Source organism: Chelonia mydas, chromosome 4 (genome assembly GCF_015237465.2).
Source record: "Chelonia mydas isolate rCheMyd1 chromosome 4, rCheMyd1.pri.v2, whole genome shotgun sequence".
NCBI lineage: Eukaryota > Metazoa > Chordata > Testudines > Cheloniidae > Chelonia > Chelonia mydas.
Genome location: NC_057852.1, coordinates 51,656,120 through 51,676,135, shown reverse-complemented (window position 1 = coordinate 51,676,135; position 20,016 = coordinate 51,656,120). Strand labels below are relative to the sequence as shown.

At 41.9% G+C, this 20,016-nt stretch overlaps 1 protein-coding gene across 6 annotated transcripts in view; it reads left to right on the top strand.

Annotated features, from left to right (window-relative positions):
* The window catches only part of ELF2 (E74 like ETS transcription factor 2), a 62,576-nt gene that overhangs the window by 19,519 nt on the left and 23,041 nt on the right, over positions 1-20,016 (top strand). The window contains exon 1 of one of the 6 annotated variants that reach the window (XM_037897221.2): positions 6,669-8,031. The exons of the other annotated variants lie outside the window; for them this stretch is intronic. Coding sequence (XP_037753149.1) covers positions 7,974-8,031 — 58 coding nt within the window. The 5' untranslated portion in view covers positions 6,669-7,973. Of the gene's footprint in view, positions 1-6,668; positions 8,032-20,016 lie in introns of those variants that run through there. 6 annotated transcript variants of the gene reach the window in all.

Here is a 20,016-nt window from a genome sequence, read left to right as displayed (position 1 = left end):
GAAGTGCTGTCCAAAATCTGAAAGGGACGAGGTGTGGAGCATGCTTTCAGAAGTCGTAAAAGAGCAATACTCAGATGCGGAAGCTACAGAACATGAACCACCAAAAAAGAAACTCAGCCTTCTACTGGTGGCATCTGACTTAGATGATGAAAATGAACATGCTTTGGTCTGCTCTGCTTTGTATCGTTATCGAGCAGAACCCGTCATCAGCATGGACGCATGTCCTCTGGAATGGTGATTGAAGCATGAAGTGACATATGAATCTTTAGCGCATCTGGCACGTAAATATCTTGCAATGCCACTACAACAGTGCCATGCGAACACCTGTTCTCACTTTCAGGTGACGTAAATAAAAAGCAGGCAGCATTATCTCCTGCAAATTGTAAGCAAACTTGTTTGTCTGAGCGATTTGGCTGAAATAGGACTGAGTGGACTTGTAGGCGCTAAAGTTTTACATTGTTTTATTTTTGAATGCAGTTATTTTTTGGTACATATTTCTACATTTTGTAAGTTCAACTTTCATGATAAAGAGATTGCACTACAGTCCTTGTATTAGGTGAATTGAAAAATACTATTGTTTTTTTTACAGTGCAAATATTTGTAGTAAAAAATAAATATAAAGTGAGCACTGTACAATTTTTATTCTGTTGTAACTGAAATCAATATATTTGAAAATATAGAAAACATCCAAAAATATTTAAGTATTGTTTAAAAGCGTGATTAATTGCAATTGATTTTTTTAATTGCTTGACAACCCTAGTATATACACAAGTTATTTAGAACATAAATTCTATCTCTATATCTACAAATAGGAAAATGGGGATTAAATTGTTAATTCTACACCTTCAGTTATACTAACCAAAGAGTGATGGATGCACTGGTGAATTCTCTTTTCTCAGTTCATAAACAGCAGGCATCCCTTAAAACTGAAATCTTTGATGCCATCTTCTGCCATGCAACTCTGGTGTGTTTCCTTCCTTGAGAAAATAACAAGCAATAGTCTAGTAAGACATTGGGTGCCATAGTTATATCTGCACCTTTCCATCTCCTTGAAGTGCACTTATAGGAGCAGTCCTGTAAGGGTTCCTTTTATCCCTTTTACAGGTCCGGGGTTTGTCTTTTGACCTGGCAACAGGTGTCCGCAATGACTTGAAAAGCTAATTTCAGAAGTATTCAGGGATGGAAAATTAAACTATGTGCCATTCTATGGCTGAGAATATGATTTCTTGTAGTCTTTTCTACTAGGTCTGTATAGGTTTTGAAATGCTAGACCTTAAAATCAGATAATTCTAACTTCGAAGGTATCCCCTCAACTCCCAAATCCAATTCAAACTGCTATAGAAGAAATGGAAAAGCCTGAAACTCCTGCATTCAAATGTCTGTTTGTGATATGACTACTCAAATCATGTTGTAAATTAAAATGGCAGTGAAAGGGAGCAACATAACCAATGTAACTTTTAGATCTTGTTTCTATGTCAGGAAGAAGGATCCCCGACAGTTGTCCTTGTGGTACTTCACCATTGTTAAACAGTCAACTTTTGGAATCTAAAGCCTACAAGGATACTCTAAGGAAGCTTTTGGAATAGAACATAACATGTCTGCTTTAGAGCTCTCTGTTAATAGTTCCTCTTGCTGAGCAGCGTCTTCCTGTTCAAATAGTCTTTCTCCAGCATAGAACTGCAAAAATAGCATTGTGGGACAGTCAAAGTTTGGGGCATAAGCTTGTTGGGTTTTTTTTTTTTTTAGTTTAAATACTGAAGACTCCACTTGGGATCTGAAAAGTCAAGTTATGTTCTTTCTGGTTCAGGCAGTACTGCTACCTGTGTGTATTTAAAAAAAAAATAAAAAAATTCTGCAAGCCAAATTTTTACTATACCTATCCAATTTCATACTGTCTGCCCAAGTTGCATCCTATCCCTTGAGTCCCACAGTATTTCACAGGTGAACACACAGCAGCATTTTTTCTTTATTTGGAACTTATTTAACAATTGATGCATGAGTCAGAATAAAATCCAGTTCACTATCAAAGCTTGGTGGGCTCTGCAGTACTAAATGGACTTAAATAGTTAAACAGTTTACTTTAATCATTAAAGTCAGCAGATCTATAAAAATACATTTTAAATAATCATATTTCAGAGTTGAGCTGCATTTTAAGGCCATGATTTAATAGCAAGCTGCAGGATCATAGTAAAGGTTTACATAACTATAGGGAGCAGAGTACCTATTCAGATACTACAGTAATGGATAGGGTATAACAGCCTATTCTTGTTTTAGTTATTACAAGGAAATCTTATTTTATGGAGTTACAAGGGACAGTGATCCATTTCCTTTAAGGAGCTAGTTCTTGGAAAGCAAGAACCAAATTAAATTAATAGGCTGCTTGTTTAAAACAAGCAAAAGGAAGTATTTCTTCACACAACGTACAGTCAACCTGTGGAACTCTTTGCCAGATGTTGTAATGGTCAAGACTATAACAGAGTTCAAAAAAGAACTAGATAAATTAATTGAGGATAGGTCCATCAATGGCTATTAGCCAGGATGGGCAGGGATGGTGTCCCTAGCCTCTGTTTGCCAGAAGCTGGGAATAGGCGATGGGATAGATCACTTGATTATCTGTTCTTCTAATTCCCTCTGAAGCACCTGGCATTGGCTGTGGTCGGAAGACAGGATACTGGGGTAGATGGACTTTGGGTCTGACCCAGTATGGCCATTCTTATGTAAGATAGCTGAACTGGTGCTTAAATGCAATCTGTGAACCCTGTTTTCCCCTAGATCTAACTACATGAATACATTAGTGTTCTAAATGCTAACTGGACATGTAGTGGAGAGAGTTCTGGTAAGCAGCCAGGCTGAGCTGAAATCACAGGGCTTTATCATGTGAAAGTTTTAGTCCATACCTGCTTGTGCCCCAACAAAGTCTTACTACATTGCATGATAATAGATGGGGCTATAATTTAGGCAGTGCATCTTCACAATACTCTTCTATCTGAAGAGCTACTTTTCCTGTTTATGGATGACAGTATTCAGACACAGGATAATTGTACTCTCATTGTGTAAGCACTACTTGCCACGTAACTTGCTGTAAATCCACCTTCCAGGAGCGGTCTGTTGTGGGTTCAAGCTTTAAAGTGGACATTTCTTCAAACTTGTAGTTTTGGCATAACTAGAATTTTACTTGTATGGACAGCGTATCGAACGTGAAGTGTATCATTGGGCTGCTTCTGCTATATGCTCTGTACTGCTCTATTTACATGGGTATTGTTTCCCACATCTGCCCTGGATCTTTTCCTTCCACACAGGTGAGAAGGTGATGGCTCAGCTTCAGTAGAAAAAGGCTTAAAGCTAGAGGGACTTCTTTTACTAGAAGGTGGAACCTTGGCAGGGCTGCTAGCTCCTAGAGGCTCAGGGTGGCATTCAGAGCTGTCAGCTGGTGTTTGGTGGGCTGCTTGTATAAAAGTGGCCCTTAATCAAGAGGGCTGTACAGGTTTTTGGACCCAGCATAAGTGATGATTGTACAGGCATATAAAAACCACAACGTCTCTACTTATTGGAAGAAAGAGATTATCTTGGTGAGATGATTTCCCATCTTTCTACTACTCTGAAGTTCTTAAGAGTAAAATAATAATAATCTATAAATATACCTATAGCACATTGGGAATGTGAACTATTATTGACTTAGCTACTAAATAATTATTTCTTAAGAGTTGGTCATAGATGTGGAGTCACTAATTGAAGATGGAAGTTTCTGTAGGCATGCCCATTTTCCTGTTCTTCAGCACAGAAAGGTTCATAGAGCTGAGTTTAGCAGCAGCATGTAAACAGGTTAAATTGTTTTCCTCCCTAATACATATCCGAAAATTGAAAAAACAATGCATGTAGGCTCTCCTGGTGGAGTGAGTGAGACACTAGAGTATGCAATATAATCCTCCCCTGTTGAGGCCTGCATTTCAACAAGTGTTTTATGAAGGACCATGTGGCTGTATTGCAGGTTGCTTGCTAAGGGGATGTGTCCACCTCAAATGCCCCTAATACATAGATTATCTATGTGCAGAAGAGAATCTGTTTGCCTTGTGTAACTCATGTCATCCGATGGATGAACAAAAGGTCTTCAGTATCTAGATCCCTCACTGCCAGTATGCAAACTCTGATGGGCTAACTCTCCTAAATGCTTTAGCATTTAGATTTTTTTTTTTTTTTTTTTACTTTCCGTAAAAGGACAGAAAATATCATGTTGTCTCTCTATAAATCTATGGTATGCCCACATCTTGAATACTATATGCAGGTGTGATCACCCCCATCTCAAAAAAGATATATTGGACTTTGAAAAGGTTCAGAAAAGTGCAACAAAAATTATTAGGGGTATGGAATGGCTTCCGGCTGAGGCGAGATTAATAAAACTGGGACTTTTCAGCTTGGAAAAGAAACAGCTAAGGGGAGATATGATATGATCTATAAAATCATGACTGGTGTAGAGAAAGTAGATAAGGAAGTGGTGTTTACTACTTATAACACAAGAACTAGGGGTCACCAAATGAAATTAATAGGCAGCAGGTTTAAAACAAATAAAAGGAAGTATTTTTTTACACAACGCATAGTCAGCCTGTGGAAGGCCAAGACCATAACGGTTCAAAAAAGAACTAGATAAATTCATGGAGGATAGGTCTATCAATGGTTATTTGCCAGGATGGGCAGGAATGGTGGCCCTAGCCTCTGTCTGCCAGAAGCTAGGAATGAGTAATAGGGGATGTATCACTTGATGATTACCTGTTCTGTTCATTCCCTCTGGAGCACCTGGCACTGGGCATTGTCGGAAGACAGGATACTGGGCTAGATGGGCCTTTGGTCTGACCCAGTAGGGCCGGTCTTATGACTTTCTAGAACTTTCTGGCTGATGTGACTGCTATATTTAAAAAAAAAAAAAAAAACACTTGATAGAAGGAATAGAGACCCCTTCTAAAAAAGTTAAGGGAAGCCATAGGAGGACATTTACTCTACACATGATGGGGCCCTGTGTAGCTGGCAGATGTATGAAAGAAGCTGCTTTGAGCAAAACATACTGTCTTGATCAACGGTTATTAACAGGGGGTCCATGCACCCTTTCTGGGGGACCATGGGTCCCCACAGCTAAAACCCAGAGCCTGAGCCCTAGCACTTCCCGTGGTGCTGAAGCTCCAATCCTAGGTATCCCCTGCAGGGCTGAAGCTGGGAGCAGCGGGGCTGAATCCGGGAGCCCCAAGCCACAGTGCTCTCCATGGGGCAGAAGCCCTGAGCCATGTGCAGAGTTGGGGGGCACAGGGACTGTTGCCCCCGCCCCCAAAAAAACTACAGCACAAAGCATGGCAGTCCTGGGGCAGCTCCACACTTTTCCCGCCCCCTCCCCCACCCCCGTTGTCTCCTGGCACACAGCCCCAGCCATGCCCCTCTTCCTGCACCCTCAGCTACCCTCCTGCCTGCACACAGCCCCTAGCTATCCCTCTCCTTGAGCTTTTTCCAAACTTTTTGGGGTGAGCCCTCCACCTTTTGAGTTATAATTTTTGGTTGTGTCCTCCCCCTCCCACCCCACCAGACAGGCAGGTGGCCTGCTGAGGTGAGTCAGGGAGAAGAAGTGGCACTCTCTCCCCAGATGCTGCTGTGCAGAGCTGGCCCCTGCCTACCCAAAATAGAAGTCAAACTATGCCTATGCCGGAGTCGTCCCTCCCCCCAACCTGGCCAGGCCCTGGAATTCTTATAGCATGTTGTGGGGTGCCTCAGAAAGAAAAAGGTTGAGAACCCTTGGTCTAGATAAAGATTCCTTCTGAAAAGTCCCAGTGCACTGGATATAGTGCTTATACCCAGTTGGGTACTTTTTAAAGTCACAGTGAGACACTGTTGAAAAAACTTCAATATGTAGCATAATTTTGCTGATGTTGATAACTGCTCCCAGTACACACTGTTTCAGTTTCAGCTAGATTACAGTATAGTTTATAGGTGACTCTTATCAGTAAACAAAGGATGGAAATTCTCTCAGTATTGCTTCTGTAGGTACTTCCTTTCATGTCAGGCAGTGGAAGGCTGGATTTTGCCACTAAGTAATCTGAATAACTGTTCTTTAATATCTAAAGAGCAGTTTTTAGAGTAGAATCACACTACTTAAAGTCAAAATGCTTATTGATATAGGATCAAGGTGCCTACAGTTGCTAATCTGATACAAGTACAGCGCATTTGCTAGAGGTTTAACCTGATTTGGTGGGAAGGGTTAAAATTTCCTAAGAAAGAGTCATGCCATTATTTGGTAGACAACTAGTAGCTAGACCTAACCGTGTTTGCACATGATCTTTCTCAGAGAAAACTTAATGCACAGTGGCTGCCTTTCATTTGTCTAAATGAAGACCTGGAGTTTGCCTAGACAAGACCTGGAACCTTTCACAATTCCTAGAGGGAAGGTTATAAAGCTGTTGGAGTCTTCCAGTTCTAAGACTGATGGAAGCTAGCAACCTCAGTGTATCTATGGTCTCTCTCAGTAATCAGAATCTTAAGTAGATGTTGTGATTGAATTATTGCCAGGTGGAGGAATTCTACATGCAGTGGGAGAAATGCTATACCTTGGCACATCTTCTATCAACAAGTCTTAGAGATGGACTTCACTGAGCTAGCTGGTCCAGAAAAAATATTTCTGCCAAATCTGAATGAGTAACTCATTGTATTTATGAAGTGTGAGAATACAGTGAATTATAATATAATCCCAGTTCTCTTGAAATAGTCAACTGTTGTGGCTGAGTTAAAGGTGAAGGTAAACAGAGTTTAGCAGTTAGGCTAGAGTTGAGGGACAGCTTAATTTTTTAATATATCCATGGCAGTAGCTAAGGCTCATCCAGAATTTGTTTGTGGAACTGAATCTCAACCTAATTTACCAATCTCTTGCAAAGTTTCTTTGTTAAACTACTTTGGAGTGGACACAGGCAACAACGCAGTGCTGGAAGAATGCATTTTAGCCTGCGGCTGACTTTCATATGTCTTCCTGATTCTGGTCTGCGGACGTTTGGGAAGCCTTTCATGATCTCCAACTCCTCCAGTGCTCCAGGAGGAATGGGGAGACAGAGCCTGGACACCTAATGGCACAAAGCTCCCTCCCTTTCATATAAAGGCTAGACTCCTCGGAGGAAGATGCGTTGCATGAGCAAAGCCGCCTCGCTGACAGCACGGGTGAGGCGCCTACTGCCATTCTGCGCGATCCTTCCTGACGGCCCCGGACTCGCTTCTCTCTGCACAGGGACCCGCCGTTGCCCCTCCTCGGGGCTGGCTCTCGCCTGTCGAGCAGGTGCCACCTCGCTGGCAGCGGGGACGTTTGAAGAAAGTTGTCGCTCACCTGCCTGCTCCCAATTGAGCTGAGAAGAGCGGAGAGGATGCTCCGCAGTGCAGTGGGCACGAGCCTCCGCTACCCACAGTCCGCAGACACCCAAGGCAGGGCCGCTGCGTTAGTGCGGAGTCCTGCCTTCTGCACAGGGGCAACGGCGAGCTGTGCAGGGCTCCTCCGCTGCGACTGCAGCGTTAGCAAAGGGAATGCTGGGACCTGCCCCGGGCTGCCGGAGCCTGTCGAGGGGAACCGGGCACAGCATTAGCTACTCGGTGCAGCCAGCAGCGGTGCCACTCCCCTGCCTCCTCCCCAGCCGCAGGTGTCTGTTTCTTGGCCTGCCCTTGCCCCCTCCCGCGCCGCGGGCTCCGTCGCTTGCTCTCTGTTGCTGCTGTGAGTGGCAGCCCGCCACTTCCTGTCTGAGGCTGGCGGCGGAAGGATCGCGTGCGCTGTGCTGGAGGAAGCGCTCCCCAGCCGCCGCGTTGTGTTGTGGGGGTGACCCGCGCTGGGCTGGCTGGCGGGCCGCTCGGTGTGCGGAAGGATCCGCGCCGTGTGCCCGCCCCGCGTTGGGGCCGCGTGTGACCGAGCCCGCCCGCTCTGCGCTCCCTGCGAGTCAATGTGAAGCTGCTCCAGCCCCATAAACATGGCGACTTCTCTGCATGAGGGGCCCACGAACCAGCTCGACCTGCTCATCCGAGCCGGTAGGTACCCTGCACAAGTTTCCTCTCGGCCTCGGGGGTGCGCGCCGGGGGCTGCGAGGGTAGCTGCGCACCCTTTGGGCCGGGGGCGGCTGCAGTGCTGAAGCAATGGAGGACAAATCAGGAAGTGATCACCTTGGGTAGCAAGCTGGTTGGCATGGGGCTGGGCAGCAGGCCGGCGGGCACCTGTGTCTGCGCAGGGGAGCCCCTGCCTTTGGGGAAGTTGTGGCGGGGCGGGTAGCGGAGTTTTGTGGGGTTTGTGCTGCTAGGGAGAGAACCAGGAAGTGTGTGGGTTTGTCCGACCTCCTCCCTCCCTGCCGTCCCTCCTCCCGCCGCTGCCGCCACGCTGTCTGAGCAGAGAGGCCGTGGGCAGCCGCTTCCCCGCGCAAACACTCGTGCCCTCCCTGCGTTGGTCGGGGTGGGGGCAGTTGCCCCGTTCTTCGGACTGGCGGGCTTCGTGCGGCCCGGGGGTGCTGTACCCTGAGCCCGTTGTTCCTGTGCCCTTTAAATTCCCCTCTCGCAGGGGCTGGGATCTGTGCTGCTGAGGCGGGGCAGGCTCGGGAGCTGCAGGGAGATTGCCCGGCCCACGTGTGCGGCCGGGGGGGCAGTGCACGGGGGTGATAAAGGAAAGTCAGTCTCCCCCTCCCCCACAAAACCCCATAGCGGAAGCGCCGAGCACCCTCAGGGGCCCGAGTTCGGGGGGAGTGAGAGCCCCGCTCACCAATCAACTACCGGGGACGTTCGGAATCAGAGCGCTGAGGTCTTTGGAGGCGGGGCTCGGCCCGGCTGGACCAATGCGAGCGGCGTAGGAGGGTGAGTGGCAGGTCCCCGTGGCGCTGACAATGCGCGTATGGAATTGGAGGGAAGAGGGTTGTAAACACGGAAGTGGGGGGGGGGGGTAAGGGGATGGCTGAGTGCTGGGGGGAGCGCGGTTGGGACGGGGCCGTCTCCCTGCTTGGCCGCGGGAGAAGTTCAGTGTCAGGCCGGCCAGAGGCGAGGGAAGCGGACAGTCTCCTCGTGGGGTGGGAGTGACTTTTGCCCGCCCCTCGCTTGGAGCTGCAGTGATCGGGCCCAGCCCGGGTTTGGGTCCATGCACCCAGGCTTCAGGCACTGGCTCTGCAGCGGGCAGCTCCGCTTCTCCACCAGCGCGCGTGGGGCTCCTGCCTCAACACCCTCCCCCTACGGCCCGGAAGGAAGACTCGACCTTCCCGCCACGCCCCCCAGCAGGGTATATGTGCGGCGGGGCTACGGTGGTCTGTAGCAGACTGAACGTAATGGAAAGCGTTGGGCATGGTGTGCTACACAGACGTACAGAACACGCTTCTACAGTTACATTAACAGAGCAACTTGCAAACTTAAGTCTGTCTCTGTAGTCTAGCCCAACTGAAAGCTGTCTCCTTAACATCCCTGTGATTAAAATATCACTTGAGTGGTTTTGCCGTCCCACCTGCAGTGATGGATTAAGGGGATCACATTCATTTCAACCAAAGGATCTTCTACAGTAAATCAAAATTCTCCAAGCATTACTGCCTTGCTGCCACTGCTATCCTGCTTCCCACTTTTTATGGAGGATGGTTGTGAGTCCCCCCCCTTGGATACAAATCTTGCGTTCTTCTGGCCCAGAACCATGTATTCTCACCTTTATTCACCCCTAGCTGTATAGAAGGCATAGGTTCTTGTGGCTCCTAAGCAAAAAAAAAAAAGAGAGACTGGGAATGTAATGAAGTAGCATCTTCAGACCACTGAGAGAGGTAATCTTATGTAGCTCAACAATGATGCCTCCAGTCAACTAAACATATCCCAGGGAAATTCCATTTGGTCATCACTTATACACTGAAGCCACCATCCTGTATATTCAGTGTGGAGGTGGGGAGAATAGAGAAAAAAGTGGTTGGACCTGCATAGGGTGACAGAGGATCTGAGTGAAATTATTACTTTTTGTTTGCAAATAATTATAAATATAGCAGTGTTATAATTTTTCAAAATAATGGGTTCTCAATTTGTCTGTGTATACGTATGTCTCAAACAGGTGTAACAGGGTTGTGACATTGCCCTTCCAATATTGCTAAATGAGAACGGGGTCCCAGGAAGATGGGTTGGAGAACCTGGGAAGCAAGGGGAAGGCAGTGTCTTTGTATAGAAAGAGTCCTAGAATTGGAAAAAAATTGAGAACCACTGTCTCAAGAAATTATCTGCACAACCAGCAGCAGGATGCTAATGTTCTTTCATTTATAAGTCTATAAAAAATAAATTTTATTTGCATGTCTGTAGAGGTACAGTATTAACACTTTTCTTCTTCATTCCCATAACTGCTCCTTATCTGTAAAACCATGATGTATAGACAGAATCCACTGTTAGAGTACTGAGACTGGAGACTTCACACCTTTCTGGAATACTGTTAAATGTATACAAAGTCAGGCATAAATGCACATAATGTGCCCAGTTTTTTTGATTAAAATGTAAATTGTACAAATTTTGACTTAAAGTATTTTTAAGGTGTTGCATGCCTTTTGGAACATATTTCATGAATGACAACAAAATTATACCATACATAAACATTCTGGAAATGTATTTAGAAATATTTGAAAACAAAGATTAATCCATGTTCATTAGCATTTTAAGAATGAACTAAAGCTGGGATACAGTATAAACATTTTACTGCTGACTTCATCATTAGGGCTGTGATGTCAGGTATAGAATCATAGAAGTGTTGGGTTGGATAGAACTTCGAGAAGTCATCAAGTCCAGCCTCTTGCACTGTGGCAGGACCAAGTAAATCTAGACTACCACTTCTCAGGTGTTTGTCCAACCTGTTTTTCAAAACTTCCATTGATGGGGATTTTGCAGTCTCCCTTCAAAACATATTTCAAAGCTTAACTACCCTTACAGTTACAAAGATTTTCCCAATATTTAACCTAAATCTCTGTTGCTGCAGATTAAGCATATTGTTTTATGTCCTATCTTCAGTGAACCTTGTGAACAGTTAATCACAATTGTGTTTATAGCAGCCCTTAATGTATTTGAAGAGCATTTTCAGGTTCCCTCTTAGTCTTTTGACTAAATATGCCCAGTTTTTAAATCTTTCCTCATAGATCAGGTTCTCTAAACTTTTTATCATTTTTGTTGCTCATCTCTGGACTTTCCAGTTTGTATGGATTTTTCCTAAAGTATGCTGCCGAGAATGGAGGACAGCTGAGGCCTCACCAATGCTGAATAGAGCTGAAAAATTACCTCCTGTGTTTTACATATGGCAGTCCTCTTAATACAGCCCAGAATATTAGCCTTTTTTGTAACCATATCACATTTCTGACTCATACTCAGTTTGTGATCCACTATGAACCCCAGATCTTTTTCAGCAGTACTGCTGCCTGGCCAGTTATTCCCCAGTTTGTAGTTGTGAATTTGATTTTTCGTTCCTCATTGAATTTCATCTTGTTGATTTCAGATCAATTCTTCAATTTGTCCAGGTTGTTTTGAATTCTAATCCTGTCTTCCAAAGTGCTTGCAACCCCTCCAAGTTTGGTGTCCTGTGAAAATTGTATACACATATTCTCCACTCCATTATCCAAGTCATTAATGAAAATATTGAATAGTACCAGGCCCAGGACTGACCCCTGTGGGACCCCACTAGATATGCCCTCCCAGTTTGACAGCAAACCATTGATAACTACTCTTTGAGTACGGTCTTTCAACAAGTTGTATATCCACCTAATAGTTGTATATCCACCTAATAGTTGTATATCCACCTAATTGTAATTTCCCTAGTTTGTTTATGAGAATGTCATATGGGACTGTGTCAAAAGCTTAATTAAAATCAAGACACATAACATCTGCTGCATCCCCCCACCCACTACTAGGCCATTAACCTTGTCAGAGAAGGCAATTGGGTTGATTTGGCATGCTTCTCTCTTCATTGTCCTTCCTTTACAACTTAAGGATACAATTCTGGTGTCCTTACTCATGAGTAGTCACATAGAAGGTTTCATAGAGGCCTAGTATTTAAAACTGGAGGCAATCGATGGAGGATGGATTGCAGGATGGAGTCAAGAAGTCTCTGGAATTTTGAGTTTAAATTAGACACCACCATGTAGTTCAATCAGACTCTGACAAGTTGAATATTAATTTGATTTTTTTAAATGTTATTTAATAATTGTTACTGCTTACTTTGGGAGACAACTACAATGGACACATTTGATATGTAAATGCTCTGTTGTCTATCAGTGTACTAAAGGAATATTAAAATGTTTTTGGTAAAATCAGATCTCTTCTGTTGTACACAGAACTCCCCGTCTCTCCTGTGCCCAACACACACCTCAAACTATTTAAGATGAGCTTGTTTATTTCATTTAACTTCTTAAAATTCAGATTTTTAAAAGAGCAATATTTGTGTTTGGATTTATAATAAATAAAAAGCACTGTCAATCAAAAGCAATAGACACTCCAATAGGAGTTAGAAGAAGAAGAAAATGCAGGAAAAAAAGCAGCTCACCTCCAACAGAACTTGCCCCTTGCTAACCAAAATATTCTGCATAAAATTACATTAAATTTGGTTAAATCCGAATGGTTACCACAGTTTTCACTAGTGGGGAAAAAAAGAGTATGAAACTAGGAACAACTGAAGTCTGAATCATCTTAAGCATGCCAAGAGAATACAAAGAATAGTAGGGATAGGATTGCCTGATCAACACTAGTGGTGTATTTAAATTTAGTGTTCTTTTATCTTTTGTTCTTAATACTAGAGCTGTTAATGGTGTTAAATCGTTTAGAAAGATGCAATCTGAAGATTAAATCCTTGTTGCCTTAGGCAAGTAGAGTAGGCCGAATGACTTCAGTGGGACTTACAAAGGTGAATAGGGTGAGCTGGTTGTGGCCCAGGACCTTGTCTTCACTAGAGAATTGAACTGTTTGTAACTGAATCAGTTTAAGCATAAACAATGTGTTCACACTAGCCATCCTGAATATAAATTTTGTTTCACATTTACAGAAGCCCTATCCTAAACAGTTTATTTTTCAATTCCTGCTGGGTATTCATCCTAGCTGAGCTCCCAGAAGTAGTGCATTTTGGCGGGTTTCACAAAGCCACGGGGACAATAGTGGGAGCATTAGCTGAATGCTTTCAGTTTATGTGCATCCACAGTAGCAGCCAGATGATTTTGACTTGACTTTAGTAAGCCTGCTAAAAAGTGTCTTAAACCAGTTATTAGATCTTGGTAGACTGTCTGGGATATTTTTGTGTGTGGACATAGTGTTCTGCAAATGTGCTGGGACCTTTCACTGGTTTAATTTCTTTAGAGTAGAATAGGCCTAGATGTTTGCCAGGTATTTCCTTACTTAGCAGAAGTGGTGGGCACAACGTCTGTCTTTATCTACCCTTTAACTAATTGATAGCGATTTCCACGACTGCAATATGAGTATCTGTACAATTCTAGTATGCCCATCACCATAGTATATAGACACCATATTTATCTACTTATTTTAATGTATCTACATGATGTCAAATTGATTTAGGAAAACGAAGCCTTTATCCTAAGAAATTGTACTCTTTAGTGCTTTGGCTTTTCTGTTCAGGAGGTCTTCTAATATGTGTTTCTGAGAGCAAAAATTTCTAGCTAGTCTGTGGTTACTATATGAAGGCCTGGGCAAAGATGCACCCCAAAAGTGGCAAGACTCAAGTTCATCCTGATCTTTGGTGGTATGAATTGATCTTAAAATTTTTTAAAAATAATTGTGGCCATAAGAGCAAAATATTTCTTTCGATGTTGGCCTGATAATTTGCTAATATCTGTACAAAAATTAGTGTTTGGAAACATTTATTCTTGTTTCTACTCTTCAGTTTTGTTTTTCTGAAGTGATTTCATTATCACTCTGAAGTATTTTTCAGATGACAATCTTAAAGTAGTTAGTTCAGATTACTAGAATTCAAAATGTTCTACAAATAAACTGCCCTTTTAGATTTCTGAACAAATTTCTATCAAGAACCACCCAATAGTCTAAAATTGCTTTCAGCAAGTGGGCATATTCTGTTCTGAAAGTTCCTGAGTATTAAATGAATACATGTAGACACAGTTTAGCTATTTAATTAAATTATCATTTAAATACTAACATTTAGTTTTTTTCTTTTATGTGAAATATTGAAATAAAATAATGTTCTTCTGTAGACCTTTATGAAATCATTTAGAATACATTTGCCATTCATGTATTTGTCCAGTTTCAATGCTTGGAATTATGAATTCTTCACTAAAGTATTGCTCTAGTTGCGACATGGTATTAAATAATAAGGTATTGTAAATCAGCTGCAGCAGTTAAATGTTGACCATGTAATGATAGCTATCAAGATAAAAAGACTGGAAGGGATCTGTTGCATAATTGTTGTTTTTTTAAACTAGCCTTAAAAAAAATCCAGGCTTTATTTCTATTTGCTTTAGCTCATTTTGTTACTATATTTTATTTGTAACAATGCTCTTAGTTTTAAAACTGGATACGTTGCCAGTATTCTGCTCTGTAATGCTGAAGCACAGCACTGTCAGACTGACTTACCAAGTTTGGTGTTTTGTAACAGCTGTTGAGAGCCTTGTATAATCTACTGTGCATAATGTTTGTTTAGAAAGATGGAAATGAAATAAGATGACATTTAGGTAATAGTGAACAGAAACACTGACGTACTTACTACTTTTTAATAATTAAAACTCTCCTGATTTCTTTACTCTGTTAACTCTCCTAGTGGTGAGGGATTAGAAAGAGCCACTTGGCATGTTGGATTGTTCATAACTTTTTTTTTTTAAAGAGGAATTAATTTTTTTCTCCACAAAACATTTCAGTAGATGCCATCATTTTGTAAACTGTCTAAAAGGTGCCAGAGAATCAAGTTGTTTCATATACGTAGTAAGATAAAACTTGGTGTAAAGAATGGAATGTGAGCGTCATGTTAGTTTTTAACTATTCCAAATAGGTAAGTGTCATTTCCTGTGATTCTGTTACCCAGTTTTACAAACTTTATCTCCACATGAGCAAATTATTTAGTCTCCTTTGGGCAGGTAGTAATTTATTCATAGGCGATTTTTTTAAGGTATCAGAGCTAGGTCTTTATTGAATTGATTAATCAGTACAGTTGATATTTATTACATTGAGTTTTTCAGACGTGCAAGTGAGTAGTATAGTTATAAAGATATTTCCGATTGCACTGAATAGGTACCTATGTATGTACGTTAAAAAATGTAAAGAAGTATTTTTCTCCTAATCAAATAAAAGGAGATTGTCTTACTATGGTGTAGTGCTTATGTATTATAATGATAGGTGTTGAGAGAGAATTGAGGTTTCTAACGTAATAAAAGTTGGCTACCCCAGACAGTCATTCAATATTGTTGAAAGGCATTTTGCTGTGTAGTGCCTTCTGAATTATTTTTCCCTGTGAGAGTGTTTGTTTTGTTTATGACTGGTTTTGGATTTTATTGGGACACCTCTTTTCCTCCTTTCTTTACCACTCTTACCTGGTACATGATAAAAAAGGTGGTGGTGGTGGTGAGGAGTGCAGTCTAATGACCTGCTCTGCTTTATCACCCAGATCTCTTGGTGTCTTCAAGGTCAGCCAGCTGGCTTATTTGTCTCATCTGCTGTTTTGGCAGCAATGGCAGTGCTGGCAAAGGGAGTCTTCTCCCCAATTAAATCTCCAGGATATCTCTTATAGTTCCCCTTTCTGTTACAAAGCTTCACCAGGTTCTGTTCCTGCCAGACACACACTACAATTTTGAGAATAAAAAAGACTTTCCAGAATAGTCTTTGACAAAACTGGTCTAGTGTAAAAGGGACTGGAGAGATGTAAAGGGGCTCTAAAATGGTTTCAGGAAGGGAAGGATTCCTCCAGCACAGGAACGGTGGAACATAGCCATAAAGCTGCCATCCTGGGACCTCTCACAAGCCGGTGCCAAAGAAGGGGTTGGAATGGGAGTGCTGCAGAGATTGAGACACATTACTGTAATTGAGACTGATCGTCAGAGCTATCTGAATTACCACAAGGGCTGCTCCAACTCCCCAGAAATGCCTGGGAGGAGGACAAAAAGCACCTGTCTTCCGCCTGGGCTGTGAGTTCTGGACTGTGCCTCTTAAGAGATCAAGCACAAATGTACATGTTTGGCATTAAGAAGTGAAAATTACCATATAGGGTGATTTTTTTTTTTCTCCCTGCAATTGTGTGTGTTCCGTTATATTAACTTTGCATGTTTGAAAAGCCCTCTTAATGCTCTTTAGGCAGACTAACAGTTTTGAAGCTGTGTTAGATGGCTGTGTTGAAGCCTAGGGGAGAGCATGGCTAGCTAACATGGCTTTAAAGGCGATGACCTCTGTCTTAACGAATGTTTAAAAGGGCTTTTAGATCATCTTAAGCTAACTTGATTAAACTAACACCCTTTTTGTCCATCAAGATGGGGACATTGTAATGTTTGGTCTGATGCTTTTATATGGTTACTTAAGTACTTTACAGAATTTTACACACATAGTACGTATGCAGAGGTAGATGAGAGGAATTTTAAAAAATAGTGTACTTAGGTTTGGCAGAATTCAGGGTTTTTTGTTTTTAATAATTTAAACTGATCAGTGTTAATTTTTAAGAATTTTTATATTTTTATCAATTTTCAGTTTGGGGAAATTATGGGGGGTGATCAGACAATGGGAGAGGACAGTTATTATTTAATGACAGTTGACATTGGGCTGAATCCAAAGCCTATGCCCCTGGGAGGTGGGGCTCAATCTTCATCATCAGCCCCTGGGATGGGGGCAACCCCGCCTGTAGGTCAGCCTCAGTGTCTTCTCACCCAGCACTTGCTCCTCCTCCAGAGACGAGCATGCAAGGGTCACTCCAGTTTGCTTCTTCCCTGGGCCCAGTGAGTCTAACACCAGCCTTGCAGGTTACATAGCTCCATTTACCAGGTGTAAAGGATCTATTTCAGTGGGAGCAGGACAAGTTACACAAGACAGGGAAAATTGTTGTAAACGTAAACAATATATATCAAATATGGATACATTTTTAATTTGACCATCAGCTTCAAAACAACAAACCCACAGAGTGATAATACTGAACTTCCTTCAACATGTTCATCTACCATAAGGGGTGAAGAACACAGAGGAGGTGATGTGACTAAGAAACATAAAGCTATTAGCCTTGCAAAATTTAGGAAATACAAAGACGTCTATTTGAATTTTGGTTTTATTCTTGAAGTGGAGATGTACCTCAACCGCAGTGTGAAATTTGTGCACAAGTACTGTCCAATGAATGTTTGACGCCCTCCAAATTACAGAGACATTTAATTACAAAACATGAACTATATAAGGATAAGCGAAAGGCCGAGGAACTGCTTGGTACTAAAGCAGTAATGCAATCCATAACTACTGTGGATAAAAAGCTTTTAAGGTTATCCTTCATAGTAGCGCAGAAAATTGCTAAAACAAAAAAATCACAAACAATTGCTGAGACTTTGATAATGTCGTGTGCTATTGAAATAACAAAGGAAGTGTTTGGAGAGGAGAAGGCCAAGGTACTGACAAAAATGCCAATGTCAAATGACACTGTCAAACAACCGATCACTTCTATGTCAGAAGACATAGTCTCACAGTGTATTGATTGGCTGCGTGACAATGATGTTGCTATACAACTAGATGAATCCACAGACATTTAGAAAATGTCCCATTTACTTGCCTGTGTTTGGTGTGTGTGTGTGTGTGTGTGTGGAATAAGGAAATGAAGATTTTTTGTTTTGCAAAGAGTTCAAGGCAACAACAAAGTCAGATGACATTTTCAGACTGTTAGATGATTTTATGATTTCACCAAAATCAGTTGAACTAATTGCATTCAGGTCTGCACTGATGGAGCCACAGCAGTGACCAGAAAGCAGTCTGGTGTTATGCAAAAAATAAAAGCCTTTGTACCCTGCGCTATTTGGACACGCTGCTTTCTACACCAGGAGGTGCTTGCCTCAAAAGATATTGAACCAAGTCTTCACAGTGTTCTGAATGCAGCGGTAACTCATTAATTTTATTAAATCCAGAGCAACAAACTCCAGCTGTTTTGCTGCACTTTGTGAGGAAGTGGGTACAGAGCACCATTCCTTGGTCATGCATACAGAGGTGAGATGGCTATCTTGAGGCAGAATGCTTGCCCATATATTTAATCTCAAGGAAGAGTTACGTACTTTCTTAGATGATAAGAATCCTGAACTTGCTGAGATCACGTGTGGCTGGCAAAACTGAGTTACCTTACAGACATATTCAATGAATAAGATGAATGAAACTATGCAAGATGGGAACATTAATTTTATTGCCCACCGTGAAAGAATTAAGGCATTCAAAAGAAAACTACAACTTTGGAAAGTTCATGTCTGTGGGGGCGCTACTGATATATTTGAGCTCATACATTCTTTTATTCAGGAATGAAACATTGACTTGGACGTAATTAAACCTCAGCTAGCAGCGCATCTGTCTAGTCTGCTTAACAAATTTAATGATTATTTTCCCGAACTCACAAAAGAAGAAACGGCTACACACATGTGGGCTACAGTGAGAGCGCTGAAGATAAACTTCCATTCCCATGCCATCAGAACTGTTAGAAGAGCTCACTGACATTTTGTCAGACAGCTCCCTCAGAACCAGGTTCAAATACATGCTTCTGGAGACATTTTGATATGAGTGTTCTGATGTATTCATCAATGCTGCTTCTGCTGCGCTGAAAATTTTGATCCCCTTTAATACCATCTACTTATGCAAAGCCAGATTTTCAGCCATGACATCAATGAAAATGAAGTACCAAATCAGGATGAACATTGACCATGACCTGTGCATGTCAAAGATACTACCCCATGTCTTGACAGAATTGTTGATTAGCACCCTCAACAAGTTTCACAGAATAAAAAAAAAAAATTCAGTTTTTTAATTTTTGTGCTTCTATTGTCCATTTTTTAAAATATATTGTTTGTGTGTGTTTAACTGTGTAACTAGCCATTTAATACAGCTTTTAATTTACTGGATATGCAGAAAAACAGTTGTTTTGGTACAGGTGGGCTGTGGAGTTTTTATAGCATTTTTTGGGGGGCGGGGGACTCAGAAAGAAAAAGGTTGAGAACCTCTGCTCTTACGTACAGCTGGGACTATACTGGCACCCAAACAGCCCCAGTACTGTGGATGTGCAAAAGTGATTTGAAGCTATCTTTTGTGCCTCTGCTCCTGTGATAGGTCAAGTGCTCCTCAACTGCAGAGCAGAACCCAGTACCACCTGTAAAAAATGACTAACAGCTTCAGATGTGAAATTTATACAGATGTACACAATTTTATTAAATTAGAAGTAGTATAAATTAGTTTACTTAGAACTTAAATCCATCATAAATTGTTTTGTATTCATATAATGCATTTATGTACAGAACAATAAATCTTGAAAAGGTATAGGCTGCTAACTAGCAATACCGCAAACAATAATTCCTAAGACAAAGCAAATGAAAACAAAATGAAAATTTTCACAGCTGACCACAGGGGAAAGTATCAGAATAATTTTGAGATCTTGTTTGGAAGCTTTTTAGGGTCTATTTTATCTAAAATATAACTAGTATCCTGGGACCAACACTGCTGCAACACGGCATTAAATATAACTTTGCATTTTTAGTTTCCAGACTGGTGTGGAATTGAAATTGTATAATTAGTTGATTGAATAGCATTTCTACTTATGACAGGTTTCAGAGTAACAGCCGTGTTAGTCTGTATTTGCAAAAAGAAAAGGAGTACTTGTGGCACCTTAGAGACTAACCAATTTATTTGAGCATAAGCTTTCGTGAGCTACAGCTCACTTCATCGGATGCATACTGTGGAAAGTACAGAAGACGTTTTTATACACACAAACCATGAAAAAATGGGTGATTATCGCTACAGAAGGTTTTCTCTCCCCCCACCCCACTCTCCTGCTGGTAATAGCTTATGTAAAGTGATCACTCTCCTTACAATGTGTATGATAAT